The following is a 21,170-nucleotide window of genomic DNA, read 5'->3' as shown; positions in this document are numbered from 1 at the left end:
GATAAGAGAAAAAAAGGGATAAGAGGAAAAAGGGATAAGAGGAAAAAGTGATAAGAGGAAAAAGGGATAAGAGGAAAAAGTGATAAGAGGAAAAAGTGACAAGAGGAAAAAGTGACAAGAGGAAAAAGTGATAAGAGGAAAAAGTGACAAGAGGAAAAAGTGACAAGAGGAAAAAGTGACAAGAGGAAAAAGTGATAAGAGGAAAAAGTGATAAGAGGAAAAAGGGATAAGAGGAAAAAGTGATATGAGGAAAAAGGGATAAGAGGAAAAAGTGATAAGAGGAAAAAGGGATAAGAGGAAAAAGTGATATGAGGAAAAAGGGATAAGAGGAAAAAGGGATAAGAGGAAAAAGTGATAAGAGGAAAAAGTGATATGAGGAAAAAGTGATAAGAGGAAAAAGAGATAAGAGGAAAAAGTGATATGAGGAAAAAGGGATAAGAGGAAAAAGTGATATGAGGAAAAAGGGATAAGAGGAAAAAGGGATAAGAGGAAAAAGTGATAAGAGGAAAAAGGGATAAGAGGAAAAAGTGACAAGAGGAAAAAGGGATAAGAGGAAAAAGTGATAAGAGGAAAAAGGGATAAGAGGAAAAAGGGATATGAGGAAAAAGGGATAAGAGGAAAAAGTGATAAGAGGAAAAAGTGACAAGAGGAAAAAGTGATAAGAGGATAAAGTGATTAGAGGAAAAAGTGATAAGAGGAAACAGGGATAAGAGGAAAAGGTGATAAGAGGAAAAAGGGATAAGAGGAAAAAGTGATAAGAGGAAAAAGTGATAAGAGGAAAAAGGGATATGAGGAAAAAGGGATAAGAGAAAAAAGGGATAAGAGGAAAAAGTGATTAGAGGAAAAAGTGATAAGAGGAAAAAGTGACAAGAGGAAAAAGTGATAAGAGGAAAAAGTGACAAGAGGAAAAAGTGATAAGAGGAAAAAGTGACAAGAGGAAAAGTGATAAGAGTAAAAAGGGATAAGAGGAAAAAGGGATCAGAAGAAAAAGGGATAAGAGGAAAAAGTGATAAGAGGAAAAGTGATAAGAGGAAAAAGGGATAAGAGGAAAAAGGGATAAGAGGAAAAAGGGATAAGAGGAAAAAGTGACAAGAGGAAAAAGGGATAAGAGGAAAAAGTGAAAAGAGGAAAAAAGGATAAGAGGAAAAAGGGAGAAGAGGAAAAAGTGATAAGAGGAAAAAGTGATAAGAGGAAAAAGTGACAAGAGGAAAAAGGGATAAGAGGAAAAAGTGATAAGAGGAAAAAGTGATAAGAGGAAAAAGTGATAAGAGGAAAAAGTGATAAGAGGAAAAAGTGATAAGAGGAAAAAGGGATAAGAGGAAAAAGTGATAAGAGGAAAAAGTGACAAGAGGAAAAAGGGATAAGAGGAAAAGTGATAAGAGGAAAAAGGGATAAGAGGAAAAAGTGATAAGAGGAAGAAGTGATAAGAGGAAAAAGTGATAAGAGGAAAAAGTGACAAGAGGAAAAGTGATAAGAGGAAAAAGGGATAAGAGGAAAAAGTGATAAGAGGAAAAAGTGATAAGAGGAAAAAGTGACAAGAGGAAAAAGGGAAGAGAGGAAAAAGGGATAAGAGGAAAAAGGGATAAGAGGAAAAAGGGATAAGAGGAAAAAGTGATAAGAGGAAAAAGTGACAAGAGGAAAAAGTGACAAGAGGAAAAAGTGATAATAGGAAAAAGGGATAAGAGGAAAAAGTGACAAGAGGAAAAAGGGACAAGAGGAAAAAGGGATAAGAGGAAAAAGGGATAAGAGGAAAAAGGGATAAGAGGAAAAAGGGATAAGAGGAAAAAGTGATAAGAGGAAAAAGTGATAAGAGGAAAAAGTGACAAGAGGAAAAAGGGATAAGAGGAAAAAGGGATAAGAGGAAAAAGTGATAAGAGGAAAAAGTGATAAGAGGAAAAAGGGATAAGAGGAAAAGTGATAAGAGGAAAAAGTGATAAGAGGAAAAAGTGACAAGAGGAAAAAGTGACAAGAGGAAAAAGGGATAAGAGGAAAAAGTGATAAGAGGAAAAAGTGATAAGAGGAAAAAGTGACAAGAGGAAAAAGTGACAAGAGGAAAAAGGGATAAGAGGAAAAAGTGATAAGAGGAAAAAGTGATAAGAGGAAAAAGGGATAAGAGGAAAAAGGGATAAGAGGAAAAAGGGATAAGAGGAAAAAGTGACAAGAGGAAAAAGGGATAAGAGGAAAAAGTGATAAGAGGAAAAAGGGATAAGACGAAAAAGGGATAAGAGGAAAAAGTGATAAGAGGAAAAAGGGATAAGAGGAAAAAGTGATAAGAGGAAAAAGTGATAAGAGGAAAAAGTGACAAGAGAAAAAAAAGGATAAGAGGAAAAAGTGATAAGAGGAAAAAGGGATTAGAGGAAAAAGGGATAAGAGGAAAAAGTGATAAGAGGAAAAAGTGATAAGAGGAAAAAGGGATAAGAGGAAAAAGTGATAAGAGGAAAAAGGGATAAGAGGAAAAAGTGATAAGAGGAAAAAGGGATAAGAGGAAAAAGGGATAAGAGGAAAAAGTGATAAGAGGAAAAAGTGATAAGAGGAAAAAGGGATAAGAGGAAAAAGTGATAAGAGGAAAAAGTGATAAGAGGAAAAAGGGATAAGAGGAAAAAGTGATAAGAGGAAAAAGTGATAAGAGGAAAAAGGGATAAGAGGAAAAAGTGATAAGAGGAAAAAGTGACAAGAGGAAAAAGTGATAAGAGGAAAAAGTGACAAGAGGAAAAGTGATAAGAGTAAAAAGGGATAAGAGGAAAAAGGGATCAGAAGAAAAAGGGATAAGAGGAAAAAGTGATAAGAGGAAAAGTGATAAGAGGAAAAAGGGATAAGAGGAAAAAGGGATAAGAGGAAAAAGGGATAAGAGGAAAAAGTGACAAGAGGAAAAAGGGATAAGAGGAAAAAGTGAAAAGAGGAAAAAAGGATAAGAGGAAAAAGGGAGAAGAGGAAAAAGTGATAAGAGGAAAAAGTGATAAGAGGAAAAAGTGACAAGAGGAAAAAGGGATAAGAGGAAAAAGTGATAAGAGGAAAAAGTGATAAGAGGAAAATGTGATAAGAGGAAAAAGAGATAAGAGGAAAAAGTGATAAGAGGAAAAAGTGATAAGAGGAAAAAGGGATAAGAGGAAAAAGTGATAAGAGGAAAAAGTGACAAGAGGAAAAAGGGATAAGAGGAAAAAGTGATAAGAGGAAAAAGGGATAAGAGGAAAAAGTGATAAGAGGAAGAAGTGATAAGAGGAAAAAGTGATAAGAGGAAAAAGTGACAAGAGGAAAAAGTGATAAGAGGAAAAAGGGATAAGAGGAAAAAGTGATAAGAGGAAAAAGTGATAAGAGGAAAAAGTGACAAGAGGAAAAAGGGAAGAGAGAAAAAAGGGATAAGAGGAAAAAGGGATAAGAGGAAAAAGGGATAAGAGGAAAAAGTGATAAGAGGAAAAAGTGACAAGAGGAAAAAGTGACAAGAGGAAAAAGTGATAATAGGAAAAAGGGATAAGAGGAAAAAGTGACAAGAGGAAAAAGGGACAAGAGGAAAAAGGGATAAGAGGAAAAAGTGATAAGAGGAAAAAGGGATAAGAGGAAAAAGGGATAAGAGGAAAAAGTGATAAGAGGAAAAAGTGATAAGAGGAAAAAGTGACAAGAGGAAAAAGGGATAAGAGGAAAAAGGGATAAGAGGAAAAAGTGATAAGAGGAAAAAGTGATAAGAGGAAAAAGGGATAAGAGGAAAAGTGATAAGAGGAAAAAGTGATAAGAGGAAAAAGTGACAAGAGGAAAAAGTGACAAGAGGAAAAAGGGATAAGAGGAAAAAGGGATAAGAGGAAAAAGTGATAAGAGGAAAAAGTGATAAGAGGAAAAAGTGATAAGAGGAAAAAGTGACAAGAGGAAAAAGTGACAAGAGGAAAAAGGGATAAGAGGAAAAAGTGACAAGAGGAAAAAGGGATAAGAGGAAAAAGTGATAAGAGGAAAAAGGGATAAGACGAAAAAGGGATAAGAGGAAAAAGTGATAAGAGGAAAAAGGGATAAGAGGAAAAAGTGATAAGAGGAAAAAGTGATAAGAGGAAAAAGTGACAAGAGAAAAAAAAGGATAAGAGGAAAAAGTGATAAGAGGAAAAAGGGATTAGAGGAAAAAGGGATCAGAAGAAAAAGGGATAAGAGGAAAAAGTGATAAGAGGAAAAAGTGATAAGAGTAAAAAGGGATAAGAGGAAAAAGGGATCAGAAGAAAAAGGGATAAGAGGAAAAAGTGATAAGAGGAAAAAGTGATAAGAGGAAAAAGTGATAAGAGGAAAAAGTGATAAGAGGAAAAAGTGATAAGAGGAAAAAGTGATAAGAGGAAAAAGGGATAAGAGGAAAAAGGGATAAGAGGAAAAAGGGATAAGAGGAAAAAGTGACAAGAGGAAAAAGGGATAAGAGGAAAAAGTGATAAGAGGAAAAAGGGATAAGACGAAAAAGGGATAAGAGGAAAAAGTGATAAGAGGAAAAAGGGATAAGAGGAAAAAGTGATAAGAGGAAAAAGTGATAAGAGGAAAAAGTGACAAGAGAAAAAAAAGGATAAGAGGAAAAAGTGATAAGAGGAAAAAGGGATTAGAGGAAAAAGGGATAAGAGGAAAAAGTGATAAGAGGAAAAAGTGATAAGAGGAAAAAGTGATAAGAGGAAAAAGGGATAAGAGGAAAAAGGGATAAGAGGAAAAAGGGATAAGAGGAAAAAGTGATAAGAGGAAAAAGTGATAAGAGGAAAAAGTGATAAGAGGAAAAAGGGATAAGAGGAAAAAGTGATAAGAGGAAAAAGTGATAAGAGGAAAAAGGGATAAGAGGAAAAAGTGATAAGAGGAAAAAGGGATAAGAGGAAAAAGGGATAAGAGGAAAAAGTCATAAGAGGAAAAAGGGATAAGAGGAAAAAGTGATAAGAGGAAAAAGGGATAAGAGGAAAAAGTGATAAGAGGAAAAAGGGATAAGAGGAAAAAGTGATAAGAGGAAAAAGGGATAAGAGGAAAAAGGGATAAGAGGAAAAAGTGATAAGAGGAAAAAGGGATAAAAGGAAAAAGGGATACAGTAAAAACGTTTGATTAAAAAAAAATCTAAGTTGTTTCATTGGAGCATATAGAGGAGAAGGTAAGTACAAGGTGGGTTTAAAAATTAGGAATAAATGGAGTAAGTTTAGAAAATTCCTGCCATTACTAACCAGCATAGAGTTCCACTGTTGAATAAGGGAAGAGTCTGTTAGGCATGTGTATGCGGTGTGATAATGTATGGAAGTAAACCTGACCAGTTGAGAACATGCAATGCATGGAGAGAAATGATACCCGATAGATATGTAATGTGAATTTTAAAGACAGAATTAAATCTCATGATCCCAGAGGTAGATTAAATCTAGACAGTTTTTCCTAAAGTTATCACTCATCAAGGCCAAAAGCCATTTGAGGATGAGGTTTAATGAGATTGTCAGTTAGATGATGGACAATATTATGAGAGGATTGGTGATGATGAGTGGAATTTGATTATTTAAGAGAACGGATCGACAAGTATTTGTAAACATAGAACTTGAAGACAACTATGTTGTAGTCAGCAAGGAAGCAGCTCGACTTTAGAACTAATGATAGACTAGTAAAAAACTAGTAACATCTCTTTTGTGAGAAAGGGGATGTAGGAAGAGAAGAGGACCGCTTTCATTAGATTTTGAAGTTGATTTTGTACTCAATGGTAGAAAGAGTGCTCCAAGTGGTATCTCCCCATGATTTGGTAACACTATTGCATCTTAAGATGTATCCGTCTCTTATACAAATCGAGGATAGCAACAAGAGTCAGCAATAGAATGATCCAACCATTTTTCCAGCAATAAATTTAGTGTAGGTCTTTTATTTCAGGTCGAGAAGCTTATCAAAGAAAATGACCTACTGAGAGAGAGAGAGAGAGAGAGAGAGAGAGAGAGAGAGAGAGAGAGAGAGAGAGAGAGAGAGAGAGAGAGAGAGAATTCATTTCAACTGAGGCAAAATGAGGATCTGAACGTTGGCATTAAAAGAAGAGATTCTTGCTTTTAGACATGTTAAAATGAACATGCCACTTTTTCACAATTGCACCACATGCTTCAAGTCATTTATTTATTTTAGCCTGTGAATACATAATCAAAGCAAAGGCCACCTCAACAAAAAGACGCAATAAAATTGTAATTTTGATTGATCTTTGTTTCTATATATATTTGTTCTTGGTTTGATATCCTTCAATTTCTATTTGCCATTTTAAAAATTTGACGATTTAAAAATAATAGGGCACAGGATGATTGTATAATAAGTCAAGGGAATGGTTAGTTTGAGCTAAAGCATGAATGAGGTTACACAAAAAACTATCTAATAAAGTTTTTTTTTTAAAAAACTCTCACATTTACATCTTTAAATCTGTTTGATTGCAACAACGCCTTCTGATTCATATTACATTGTCCATAGATTGACGTCATAGAAAAAGTTTCTAATGTCAAAATTGCAGTTGACAAAATCCCTAACCAACTGCGTTCCAATAATCCTTCGATTTATTATTATTATTATTATTATTATTATTTTTTTTTTTTTTTTTAATCGAAGGATTATTGGGATGCAGTTTGTTGGGGGAATTTATAAAATGCAAATTTGGCATTGGGAACTTTTTTATATGACGTTAATCAATAGACAGAGATCAATACGAATCAGAAGACGTTGCAATCAGACAGATTTAAAGATGTAAATGTGAGTTTTAAAAAATTCATTAAATAGTTTCGATTCAACGTTCCATATCTACCAATCTGTCACTTGGTTGATCCTTCTCTATGGTTGTGAGTCAAAAATGGCGGAAGTTGAAATTCTTAAAGAATGACTGCCATGTTCTAACTGCTGTTCTTTGTTAACACCTCAACTCTGCCATTTGTATGATTGCAACAATGTCTTAATTCATGGCGTATTCCTTTGTTATGTAAGCATATCCATGGACAGCTAAGAACCTAAACAAAAACAATCAAGGAGGACTACCTAAGCTTTCAGGTCTAAACTTGGTCTGCCTTCGATGGTAGAATTGCAGTTGGTTAGCCATTTCGTTAAACCTTATTCCGGACATGGGTTATCATTGTTTTGGATGTAATGTAGGTCAGAGAAGTCGGCTCCAACTGACAAGCATAAACTTGTAAACATTTTTATAGCATAAAAGGGGCCCAAAACATAATCTCGACTTAACAAAGTTAAGCAACGTTGAACCTGGTAAGAACTAAATGGGTGACCAATTGGGACTTCCAGGTGCTGTATGTGCTCTCTGCTTGTCTTGGCATTGTTTCCAGCCATTCTGGACTTCTCCTTGCCACTGGACTCAAACAATGCCGATTCAGGAGAGGTGTCGTTGGTGATTGCGCAATCCTTGCCTCACAATTACACACGCAGCTGCCCCTACAGGGAGTATCCTTTGTCTTTTGAGACTAAACGGAGGCACTGAATCGAAAAATTAATAAACTTTGTATCCTGTTTTGAAGATCAATTTAATAGTTTTATGTTTGTTTTGTTCGTGTAATAGTCTTGCACAAAGGCGCTAGCTTCATGAGTTTTCTTGGCAGTACATCCTGCATAAGAGAATTTAATAATGCTGAGAAAAAATCCAGACATCTATACGTTTTTAAATGTCAACAACATGTGTGTGTGTGTTTATATTTAATTAAAATTGGACACCTGCCGGGGATTTAAGCTTGTAACAACATAAATAAATTGAATAACATTTGTTTTGCATCTTGAATATCAAACAATCTAATAAGCATGTTTAGAAGAATATAAAAAAAAACTATTTTTGTTTTTTCGGGTCACCCTGTATATATATATATATATATATATATATATATATATATATATATATATATATATATATATATATATATATAGTAATTTATATAGTAATTTATAAAATATATATGGCGATTAAGCTACACTGAATATTCGGCGTTTCATCCACTCTAGGACTCCTCAGGCTTATGCGCGAATTCTGTGGTTGTTTATCGTTTTTATATGCTCCTCTTCTATTGAGATTTTAGTTAGCCAATCAGCTTTCTAGTATCCACCAAGCCTCTTCCTATCAGCCAATGGGCATGCATTTTATCGGACAAAGGATCTGTTTTAAAACTAGCTTAGTGTTTCTTTTTTATTGTTAGTTTATATATAAATATATATATGTGTACATACATATATATACACACATATATATATATATATATATATATATATATATATATATATATATACATATACATACATATATTTGTGATCGTTTATGTATATTCATGTTTATTTAATTTATTTATTTGTTTATTTTCTATTGTTTTTGTTGGTTTTAAAACTATTTTGTATCGCTATCCTAGAGTAAATTTTATTTTGTGAACACAGTTATTTTCTATTTCTCTTCTACAGTTTAATAGATGTTGGGGTTCTTTAAAGTACAGGATAGCAAATTTTTCATGAAGACATAATCTACATGGGTCGTCTATATATATATATATATATATATATATATATATATATATACATATATATATATATATGATAAAAAACGACATTATTTTTTCACCAACCTAATAAACTAGTTAGCTAAAAATGGGCAAAATTTATAGCTCATTGACTGAGAATATGTGCTTTATGCTAAATGGATACCTGAATATGTTTGAATTCATGTTTATTTTATGCATTAAATATTAATATCTAATTGTGCACCGAACTGATACTATAATATTTAATTCGACGCACCTTATAATAACAAAGGTCTATACAGAATTTCAACCAGATCGGTTCAGTAGTTTCTGAGTACATGTAATATTATGGTGACAATTCCTTATTAATCCTTAACTGTACATCGAACAATACTACTCCATTGCATCTTATCATAACAAAGGTCGATACAAAATGTCAGCCAGATCGGTCTAGTAGTTTCCGACAAAACTTCTAGCATAAATGTGGTATTAGTGTATATAGAATACTATAGAAAAATTCTAGAGTAAATGTGGATTAATCCCTATTAATCCTCAACTATCAAACAAATACAATAATACTTAGTTTACTGCACCTTTTCTTAACAAAGGGCAATACAAAATTTCAGCCAAATCGGCTCAGTAGTTTCTAAGAGAAAGTGAAATGGACAGTCAGACAAACAGACTAAGAGAAATATAATATATAAAGTATATAAAAAACATTTTTGTTTGATTTTGAAAAATAAATTAAAAACAAAAATAAATAATGACGGATATGTTTTTATTTTTAACTTTATTTCACCCCAAATAAGGCATATTTCCACTGAGGCGTAAGGGGTTCTATGATTAGGGGCCAGATTTATAGTGGAATTCCTAAGTGGGGAGTTGTGCAGCAAGATGTTTGTTCACATTACATATTTGCATGTTTTGTAACTGTTCTCTACTCAGTCAAGGGAGAGAACACTGGCTGACTGTTGCAGACAGGTTTCCATAGCTTGCACAGGACTGCCTTTTTTTTTTTAGCTGCTATTTAGTTTGATTCAGGTATCCCCTCATGAAGTTAAGCTTTCAAGTCTTCCTTGATAGTTGCAACCAGGATATTGCATGGGTGGCTAATGCCAGACAAGCCATCAACTTCCATGACACAGGCTTTTTTATCCACCCACCATTGTGCTTGACATGACCAAATCAGTGGAGATGCTTCTCACGTAGTGCTACATACAAAGGTGGAATTCAGAGTTGCTGACATGCTCTTTCTTTTTCTTTGTATCCCAGTGCAGAACTTTTTGGGGAGCTGGATCTTTGCCCTATTATAAATCAATCTGATATCTTACTCTTCCCTCGTGAGGATGCAAGGCAATAGAACTTTGTAAACAGTGCAAGACCAATTAGGTTAGAGACTCTTTCTTTTTTGTATTCATCTAAGAGGGAGAAACTAGTGATTAGTGCACCAACCAGAATGTGGCAACAATACGCCATACACAGGTGAATGGTGGTTTTATAAAGATATAGGATATTGGCAAGTGTGAAAAGTTTACCACCCGGTAAAGATATTCCATCTTCTTTGCAGCAGACTTGATAATATCTCTGACAAGGGGGAAGAATTGGTGTTTACTGGGTCGGAATTTATGTATCAAACACTTATTGTTGCTAGTTTTTGACCTTGAAGTAATATTTTTTAACTCCGTATATCAAATGACTTCATGCCTTGTCTGGAGTGATTGTTATTAAAAAAAATGAAATTTTTTAAAACATAACACAATCTCAAAATTAAGGAATATTTTAGCATATAATTTGCGTGATGAAAATAACCTTACAGAAACAGATGTTGATTAACTCAGCTCCAGTGCAATGTGATGTAAAATCATAGTGTAGCCATAATGCAAAAAGAGTCAAACGATGCCCCTTTTAGAGTTACTAGACAGTCAGTTGATACCCCACTTCTCCATCCGCCCACAAACTAACGTAATAGCCGAAACAGACCAGACAGAGAAACCTCGACCCATCTCTCTCTCCCTCTCTTGTGATCTCCCCCCCCCCAAGTGAAAAGGAGGAAAAAGATTATAATGATAGTGGGTAATTCAAGGGAGGTGGAATAGAACAGTATTGGCTGGGGAAAACAAAAGCCATGTGCGATTAAAAGATTTTCATAGAATCATTCTATACATTGGCGCTTACAGCGGACATTCAAAAAGCACCGCATCTCATTAACCAACCTATAATATGAATCTGTGGCATATCAACCTGCATGTCGTACGTCTAAGTCAACTCACAGAGATGACCAAAAAAGAAATGATGATGATTCCAGTCTTCCAGTATTGTGAAAGAGCCAAATGGACATTGTGAAACATGTTTCAATATAGAGACCTTGAGAAGGATTAAAAGAGCGCCTAAATGCAAGTGTATGTATTGTTCAAACAGCAGGAATCCAAAGGGATTTGATAAAATATGCTTTGTTTCAATCGGATATATAAAGGAAACGACTTAGCAAAGGATTACAAAATCATCTAACTATAATTTGATGCACCGGCCTATATCATAAAAATGTGATCACAATGAACTCAGAACTTATGTCAAGTGACTAATTCATTAGGTCTAGCCTACTATGTAATTTTCTACTACAATTATTGACAGATTAAGTCGTTATACTAAAATGCTACATTGCATCCTAGGAGCAACACCATAACAATCACGACATCTAGAGGAAAGAGTCGCTATTTCTCTCTCTAAATATTTAGTCCTCTCACTGTTATCAGTTGACACCGGGACCTATTCTACATTTTCCTACAATACTTACATTGCACCCATCATAACTGGTTATTAGCTTCATACAGATAACATAATCTTTCCATTACCCGATTAAAAAATAATAAATTCTCCCTTTCTCAAAATCTGCCCCATCTGATTGGTTGAGACCGGCCAATTCTATTATTCCAGAGTCCACTTCTTCATACATAAACGAACACATGGGTACCATTATTTATTTTTTGATTTTGAAGCGTCTTTTCAACTCTTACAAGATGCTATTTTCTTTTTTGTTTTGTTTTCTGGGGTTTTTTTTTTGCGTTTTTTATGATATTTTTCTTATTTTTTTTAAACATTTACTGTTACTGTGGACAATAACACTTACTTATATAATACTTACACTTATATTTTCCTACGCTTACCTTGGCCTCAATCATGTTACTTATTGTGTCAACTGCTTTCAACCCATACACAATGATATTTATTTTGTTTTGTTTTCGTGTGTTGACACAAATAAATTATAAAAACTTTATTTTTATATAAAACACATTATTAGACCCAAAGATTGGAATAAAACCAGAAAACATTTAATTTTTCTTATTTTTTCATCACTTTTCATTTGCCTAAAATTATACCCGTTATTGCTTTTATAATTTGGCCTTTCTAAAGTTTGACATATTGGCCTTCTTATGGTCAAATTTGGCCTTCTTTGTGCTCTTAATTAAAACATAGTTCTAAGAAAGAAGGAAAAAAAGGACAAATTTTATAAAAGGAGGAATACAACTGTATTAGGGGATTGGGCCATGGAACTTAATAGAAACAATAAAGATTTTGAATTGAAATGGTCCGTAGTGGATAGAGGGAGGAAGTATAGCCCTGGGAAATCAAAATTTATTATAAATTTTCCTACTGTGTGTATGTGTGTGTGTGTGACACGGATTATCTCAGCCTATAGGCAACCCACCCTCGCAAGTAAGGTACCGAAATGAAGCTTATGACCCAGCAGATGTTTTAGTGATATTTATATCCATGTTTGGTGTATGGAAATGCAAAAATAAAAAAAAAAAAAAAAAAAATCCAAAAAAAGAATAACGATTTACTAACCATTTTATTTACTGGATATTTTTCCGGTACAAAGACTCAATTTTGCCCAGCTGGGCAAACTTGGGTTCTTGTATGTATATATATATATATATATATATATATATATATATATATATATATATATATATATATATATATATGAGAGAGAGATATCTAGTATCCAGACAACTAACGTTTTGTTTTGATGGCAATGGTGTCTAATCAACACACCTGGAGAATTATTATAAAATGACTTTTTGTCTGCAAATCCCTGACCCTGTTCTCACAACAAACGACTGACGATCCCTACAAGAACATTAATATTATAGTACTTGTTATATCAATATTCAGTATGAAGCGGGGAACAAACTGGTATGGCAACTGCAAAACAATGTACTGACTTACAAAACAGGGTGCTTTCCCATGAAGGGCCTTGGTAATAAAGATATTTTGAATCGTTTGAAAGTTGAAAGACTTTCATATATATATATATATATATATATATATATATATATGTATATATATATATATATATATATTTCTGTAACCAAATGTGTATAGGTGAAACAAAGAACTCACTTTAACTGTTCCAGCAGGTGCGTATCCATTGAAAGGTGCATATTCCACGTGTTCGTTTGACCAGTTGTAATGAGATGTGAAAATAGTCTTGTTTCCCTCTTGTATAACAACAAGATTTGGTACAGCCCTAGAAAAGATAATAATAATAATAATAATAATAATAATAATAATAATAATAATAATAATAATAATAATAACTAGCAGAACCCGTGGAGATTCCACGGTATTAGGAAATTTTTAAACACATTATAAATAAAATGAATAAAAAATAAAACAAATAACGACGAATTTAAAACAATTTTTAGCAAATTCTTTTTTTAACCTTTTAAAGCTAAAAAGAATTGATTTAAAAAAAATTTAAACTTTTTTCAACGAAAATTCAACACAGAACACATTATTTGTTTTCTTTTTTATTTCTGAATAATTTTAATGTAAATTATAAAGGAACAGATGTCAATTCACTTGCACATTTTTTTAAATTTTAAAAGAAACTATAATAATATAAAAAAAACTATAATAATATAAAAAAAAACTGACAGTCTTCTCTCAACATGAGTTTTTTTTTTTAATTATAAAATAAAATAAAATAGCCAATTTGAAACCTGAAACAGACAGCCATGTTTTTCTTTTTGAAAATTTTGAAGGAAATGGTTTTAATAATATTTAACTGATAAAGAACGACTATAAAGGGAGGTAGTTGGTTTCTCATTATATAATGTTTGCGATGATGATGATGATGTTTTTTTTGTGACACTGGACGTACGGACAAGTAAATTAATATTTATATAGTTAATTTATTTATTAATATTAAATATATTATATATTATTAATTTATAATAGTTAATAATAACTATGGCCGTAGATGACATCACCCATCAAAACAGAAAAATAAAAAGCCTGGGGGAAGAGAGATCCTCAGATGACCATCTCCCACTACAAAAATGAATTTTGAGAGAAATCCTACACTATAAATAAAAAATCAACTATGCGTCACCTTTTTTTATGTAGGCTTTCAGAAATGATAATAATTAGGTTTTAATTACTAACATAATAATTCGATGATGTTGTATTCATTTTTTAGTAATATATCTTCATAAACAGTGAGTGTTGTATGTAAAACATAATTTTGTCATTTTTGATGGATGGTGTAGACTACTTAATGCAATAAATATCAAAAAACATACATGCAGTAGTTCCTATGCATGGTATAAATAAATATGTAACAAAGAGCAAATAGGCTTGTAATCTATACAATAAAGGTGAACATGCATGTGTCCTAGAGGCTTAATCTTAATCTTAATGATAACTAATAACCTATATATATAAAAGCAAAAATGTGTGTATGTATGTATGTATGCTTTTTCTGTATGTCTTCAAAAGGTTTTTTTTTCGGCGGATTCTCGAGGCCGTCGCTCATTTTTAAAACATTTTATATCACGTCTAAATGATAATATCTATGACTTAACAAGGGGGGTCGCCTCTCTATTTAATTTTTCCGACTTTGAAACGTTAAATATTCAACATTTTCGGATTGACACGTGTTGCTTTCGTTTTTCGATATAAAAAAGCGAAACTCAAATTCAAATCACTGGCCCATGGCCAGTGTGTTGTTCTTGGCCTTCGGGCCGGGATCAAAGTATAGTATCTGTTCCGGCAGATACTACAAGCAAAGACCATATGTGGGAGCAACCCCACATATAAGACCTTGGTCAATGCAGGGGAAATCCTTCATACCAATTGTCACTATCCAGCTCCCCTACTCCCCGGGGAGTTGGTCCCCATTTCCCCTTCACTCCTCACATTAAAAATCGGCCTTGTGCCTAATTTGCGTGGTGAGGGAGCAAAGGAATACCCTGGCCCACGGCCAGTGGTCTCTAGAAAGCGATGTAACGTTTGGTCAATGTCGGCTTCGTCATATCAAACAGTTGCTTTCATTTCAAGATGAGACACTCCCCCTAATAAACAGGGAGCTGGTTTTCCTCAAAATTAGGTAAAAACAAACAAACCTGATTATTGATCTCATTAAAAACTGTTCCGCAGAAAATGTTAACTGCTGAATAGCTATTGCTTACAATCGCCGCATGTGCATTATTAAGCTTTTTCGTATAAAAAAAGAAGCCAATCCTACCTACATATCGAAACTTTTTTTTACCCCTCCCTGCCCCGTGTTTCTCACCCGGGCAATGCTGGGTACCCCCGCTCATATTAAATAAATAGAAAAAGGGTTTTAATATGAATATCAATGCAAAAAAAAAAATCATAAGAGTATAGATATATATGTATGTGTCTGCTAAATAAGACTAGACTTTTCGTTAGATTAACAATGTTTGTGACCGTAAAGTTTCTATCTCTCACTTTTGCTTTGCTTTCTTTTAAAGTCTTAGCCATGTTTAAATAAAATTTAACGTATTCCTTGGTACATGGTGTCATCGTTTATTGTTAATAATGACATGTGTTGGACAGCTTTTAGAAATTGACTTTCAAACTAATCTATCTTTGATCAAGTCTTTATTTACCCCTCTTTTTTCTTTAGTTCATCCTTATTACTTCATCCCATATTTTTCTTCGTCTTCTTCCAATTGAACCTGCTGCCTAAACTGTTATACATCTACTAACACAAGAAATCTTATCCATTCTTTCAACAGAGCCATGCAAACGAATTCAGCTGTTCAGCACACAATCTTCCAATATTGTCCAGATTTAATCTTCCTCTGAGGTCATCAGATCTAAGCTTATCTAAGATTCATTACACATCCATTGTATCAAGCTTATATCATTTCTCCTCATATAATGCATGTGCTAACAACCCGGCAACACTTTAACTTTTATCTCATTATTCTGTATACATTATCCTGATAGACTTTTCTGTTGGTTGATAGTGGTAGTGCTCTGCTGGTTAGTAATGGTAGAAGTACTCTGAGTTTACTCCATCCACTCCTATCTCTTGCACTCACACTAGCAACATTCTATTCCTCTACTTCAATAGTATCACCAAGATAACAAAAGTTCTGAACAGCCTTAATAGCCTCATATCTATCTATTTCTCTTTCATCCTCTCTGTCTATCTGTCCTCTCTCTCTCTCTCTCTCTCTCTCTCTCTCTATATATATATATATATATATATATATATATATATATATATAATATATATATATATATATATATATAAATGAAAGTGTCCGTGTGTGTGTCTGTGTGTCTGTCTGTATATATTTCCCTACGCAATAACTCTGTCAATTTTCAGTCTACAGACTCGAAATTTGATATACAGAATACTGAGATTTGGGAAAATCTTCGTAATCCATTTTCGGCCAGAAATTTGTCTGTTAAGGGGTCAAAGTTCAACGATTTGACTTTTAAGAACTCTACCAAACTCCTTCGCCAATTTTGAGTATAAACAATAGAAATTTTAGATATAGGTTCCTTGGACATGGGTAAAAAATTTTAATTTGATTTGAGCCTTTGCGGTTTCTACCAAATTACTCAGACAATTTTTGGTCTAAACATTTGAAATTTTACATAAAGAGTATTCAGAGGCAAGCTTTTTAATCAGTTTGGGTCGAAAATCTGAGTTACCAATATATAAATGTATGTACGTATGTATGTTTGCATGTCTGCCTAAAACTTTCGACAGAGGCGACGGATTTTCACAAGATCAATATCGTTTTGAAGCTCGACTCTTCAGACGACAAAAAATTGGCTAAAAACATTAATTTCTTCACCCTCAACTGGGCACTTATCAGCAGGGAGGGGTCGCTTTTTTCGCCGATATTTTCGAAAGTCATCCCCTCTTTTCGATTGTCTAGCCTTAATTTAAACCTACGTCACTTCCGGTTTGGCAGTGGTCATAACAGCAAAGACGTCACGTTTTTTTCCCATTCTTTTCTTCCTTCGCGGTATGGGTTAGAGCCTGCCTTCCTACTACCAATTTTTTATTTTTTTATTTGCTCAACACACACCTCCAAACACCCGGGCAACATCGGGCACCCATGCTAGTATATCTATAAAAGTGAAAATGTCTGTGCGTGTGTCTGTCTGTCTGTCTGTCTGTGTACATTTCCCTACCAAATAACTCTCCCAATTTTCGGTCTACAGACTCGACATTTGACATAAGGGGTATTAAGATTTGAGAAAATCTTTTTAATTGCTTTTCGGCCAGAAATTTGGCTGTTAAGAGGTCAAAGTTCAACGATTTGACCGTTGAGAACTCTACCAAACTCCTCCGCCAATTTTGGGTCTAAACACTTGAAATTTTAGATATAGGTTACTGGGATATGGATCTAACTTAATAACTTGATTTGAGCCCAAATCAATCAAGTTTGAAGGGTCATAATTGGGGTCAAAGTTTAAAAATATTGACCTCTGCGGTTTCTACCAAATTACTTAACCAATTTTTGGTCTAAACATTTGAAATTTTACATAAAGGGTATTCAGACATGCAGCAAGCTTTTTAATCAGTTTTTGGGCGAAGATTTGGCTGGCAAGAGGTCAAAGTTTACAGAGTTGACTTTTGCAGACTCTACCAAACTCCTCCGTCAATTTTGGGTCTAAACACTTGAAATTTTAGATGTAGATTACTTGGACATGAGTCAAACATTTTAATTTGATTTGAGCCCAAAACAATCAATATTAAGGGATCAAAATTGGGGTCAAAGTTAAAAAAAATTTGACATCTGCGTTCTTTACCAACTTTTCTCTATAGTAGTTAAGGAAGCTATTACAGAAAGGCATTACCGTACATATTCACACTTTTTAATATATACATATGCATGTAAAGTTATGAACAGTACATAAGGCCCGAGAAAAGCCGGGTGGAACTGCTAGTATATATATATATATGTATGTATGTATATATACATATATACATGCACATATATATATATATATATATATATATATATATATATATATATATATATATATATATATATATATATTTAAAGGTTATGAGGATGTTTTGAAGCATGAAAAACGATGTTACTTTTGATATTTAATATTTTTATTGTTATTTTTTATATTTCAAGCGGACCTCCGCTTTTGGTCACAAAAAAGTATCGAAAAAATCTTACATATATGCATACATATATCATTAAAATATTATGGTGTTTTTGGAGTTTGTCCGTCTGTATATAAATAGAAACATGCGATTGGTTGAACAAAAAGAAATGGGCAGAGTACACCTTACTAAAGCAGTAGGCTTTGTCGTATCAGTATCAGAATTTGTATGTCACATAGGTCTTAGATCTATGTGACATACAAACTCTGATACTGATGTGATAAAGGCCTAACTTTTTAATTAGATGTTTTATAAATTTAAAGAAATCAATATAGCATAATAACATGAACAAATATCGCATAAGTATTTTTTCAAACTAAGTGATCTTACTTTGATAACCCAGAAACAAGTAAACATAAACAGTATTGGGTATTTCTTAAAAGCAAATCAATTTTACTTAAAAACATAATTTTTAATTTTAAAAAGATTGGAACCCAAAAACAAAATGGTTTTCTTTTAATGAATTCATATAAACATGACAACGGGCTATATAAAAATAAGAAGAGAAGAAAAAAATGGTTTTCGTCCTGCGGAGGACGTATAAATGTTGAAATTTAGTTGACTTTAAATACATTCATTTATTAAAAAATATGCTTGGTTTTCTAATGTTTTCAATATTTTCCAATCACGCAATTTCTAATGTTCTTTTTGCCAATAAAAACAATACATATTTTTTATCAAGGCTCAAAAATCATTCGAGGATAAGAATTACTAAATTTGCCAGTTGGATGCTGAAACACACCTTGAGGATTGAAGATGATGGTTGGAATTGGACAGCTACATTCATTGTAGTTACTTACTCTCCCATACAAATACAAAGTAGCGATTCTACTATTTCTGACTCCCCGCATAAACATGCCTCCACTGAGTGGTTACACATATTTTTAATTTTTCTTCTTTCTGAAGATGAGGTATACCTCGAAAATTTGAGAACATAAAACCACATCCTGGTTCGACACATTATGTTGGTAAGTAAATATTTGATAATTGAAAATAATTGAAATCTTTCAATATTATCATTATTATTTTTATGTTGTTTCATATCTAATGATATTTTTCTACAAGACTGCGTTGTCATAGCCTTCGGACACAACTTCTTTCACACTATGCACAATGTTTCAAGCAAACTACAAATATCCTTCTCTCTAAGTAGCATATTTTTTTACCACAAAATTTCACAAATATTTTTCTTCATGATAGCTATAAAGTAATTTTAATGAACCACCGTTTTGCCAGATCAAACATACCCATTCCTGTGTCTTGATACATCTTCTATCATTATATATAATCAGTTTTTTAAAATAGTCAACCATATAGGAGCCTATTCGTGATCAGACACACACACACACACACACACACACACACACACACACACACACACACACACACACACACTTCTTCATGATAGCTATGAAGTAATAGAAGCTAGCTAAAAATTGAAATTGATACACACAAGTATTGTATTACTACCACTCAAGGAGTGGGTATAAATGGCATATATTTGAACCCTATGCCGGTAGATAAAGTCAACTAGTATGACTTTCGAGAGTGTTTCATTAAGTGCATGTCAGGACGGCCTGGTGGCAAATGGAGATGAACTCAGTGCACTTAGTGTGATGTATACGAAGGTTCAAAAGGTCAGTTTTCTAGACAGGGCGCACTAGATGCAAGTGTCAATTACATAAGAAATGATCTTGTATTTAGGAGTTGGAAGAAAGTTGTGAACAGTTTGCAGAAGCCAAGAGACAAGATGTCTCCACATAATATAATGATTTGAGTGAATCTTCTTGGGACTGTCCGTTTGTCAACCCATTTCTGATTAAGTAAGGAAAATAAATAAAAAGAAATTAATTTTAGCTTATCTTCTTTAATATAAATTTCACCTGTCTGTTTAAATGTATGTATGTGAAAAAATGTGTGAATTTGTTTATATCATCGTCAGTTACCATTCCAAAAGTGTCTGTCTCAACCAAACTTTTTATTTAAAAAAACAAAACAAAGCGGGAGACCAGTACCCGCATTAAGCTGGTCTGCAGTTTGACTTGTTGCTAGCTATCTTGCTCTTGCTTGTTGCTGGATGTCAACATTTTGAACCGAGAGAGAGATTTAGCTGTCGTACAAAGCTAAAACTCTGTAACATCATCTTTGTATGGATACTCCCTCAGGCATTTGTCTATTATAAAAAAAAAAATAATAAAAAGTCCTGTGGCGATAAAAAGCTGTGACGTGTGTACACCTGTAATGCTGGATGCATGTAACAATTAATCTGCCATCATTATATGTATCTGTGTATGTATATTTATATATGTATGTGTGTGTGTATATTTATATATGTACATGTGAGTTTATATGTATTTATATCTATGTGTATATGTGTGTCTATGTGTATATATGTTTGTGTGTGTACATATATACATTTATATATGTTTGTATGCATGTATGTGTGTATATGCATGTATGTGTATGTATGCATGTGTGTATGTATATGTATGTGTATGTGTGCATGTATGTGTGTATGTGTATGAATGCATATATATGGATGTGTATGTATATGTAGGTAAGTGTATGTATATATATGTGCATATGTGTACGTATATGTATGTATGTATTTGTATATGTGGATGTATATGTATGTATATGTGTATGTATGAAATGTGGGTATGTATATGTATGTTTGTGTATTATGCATTGTGTATGTATATGGGTATATATGAGCGTATGCTTATAGACATGTATGTATGTATGTATGTATGTATGCATGCATGTATATATTTATATGTATGTATTATTTATATGTATGTATACCAATGACCGTTTATGTTTGTATGTGTGTGTGTGTGTGTATATATATGTATGTGTGCGTTTTGTGTATTGTGTATGTACGCATGCATATATGTGTGTGATATGTGTACATATGTATGTGTGTGTGCGTGTATATATATGTATGTATAACAATGACCGTCTTTAGTGTCATGTCTGCTTGAGCATGTGAAATACACTGGCAGGACTATATGTCATTTTCGGGCTCATGAACTTTCAGTGTCTGGGGGAGTGGCACTCGTCTGACAAGACGTTGCAATCATCATGTATGCATTTATGTATGTATGTCTGCCTAAAACTTTCGATAGAGGCGATGGATTTTCACGAGATCGGTATCATTTTGAAGCTTGACGCTTCTGACGACAAATATCGAAAAATTAGCTGAAAACATCATTTCCTTCACCCTCAATCAAGCACTTTTATACAGAGTGGATTCGCTTTTTTAGCCGCTA

The 21,170-nt window shown here is 33.3% G+C and overlaps 1 protein-coding gene across 9 annotated transcripts in view; it reads right to left on the bottom strand.

The window, feature by feature from the left end:
- The window catches only part of LOC145297652 (N-acetylated-alpha-linked acidic dipeptidase 2-like), a 1,311,662-nt gene that overhangs the window by 217,117 nt on the left and 1,073,375 nt on the right, over positions 1-21,170 (bottom strand). For all 9 annotated transcript variants that reach the window (XM_080143816.1, XM_080143810.1, XM_080143817.1 and 6 more), the window contains one exon: positions 12,843-12,969. In XM_080143816.1, the coding sequence (XP_079999942.1) occupies positions 12,843-12,969 (127 nt within the window). The remainder of the gene's footprint in view (positions 1-12,842; positions 12,970-21,170) is intronic.

The sequence above is a fragment of the Euprymna scolopes genome, chromosome 18 (genome assembly GCF_053919585.1).
Source record: "Euprymna scolopes isolate OS-2025 chromosome 18, ASM5391958v1, whole genome shotgun sequence".
Taxonomy (NCBI): domain Eukaryota; kingdom Metazoa; phylum Mollusca; class Cephalopoda; order Sepiida; family Sepiolidae; genus Euprymna; species Euprymna scolopes.
The sequence above is the reverse complement of the archived record's forward strand: the minus strand, read 5'-3'. Positions and strand labels throughout refer to the sequence as shown.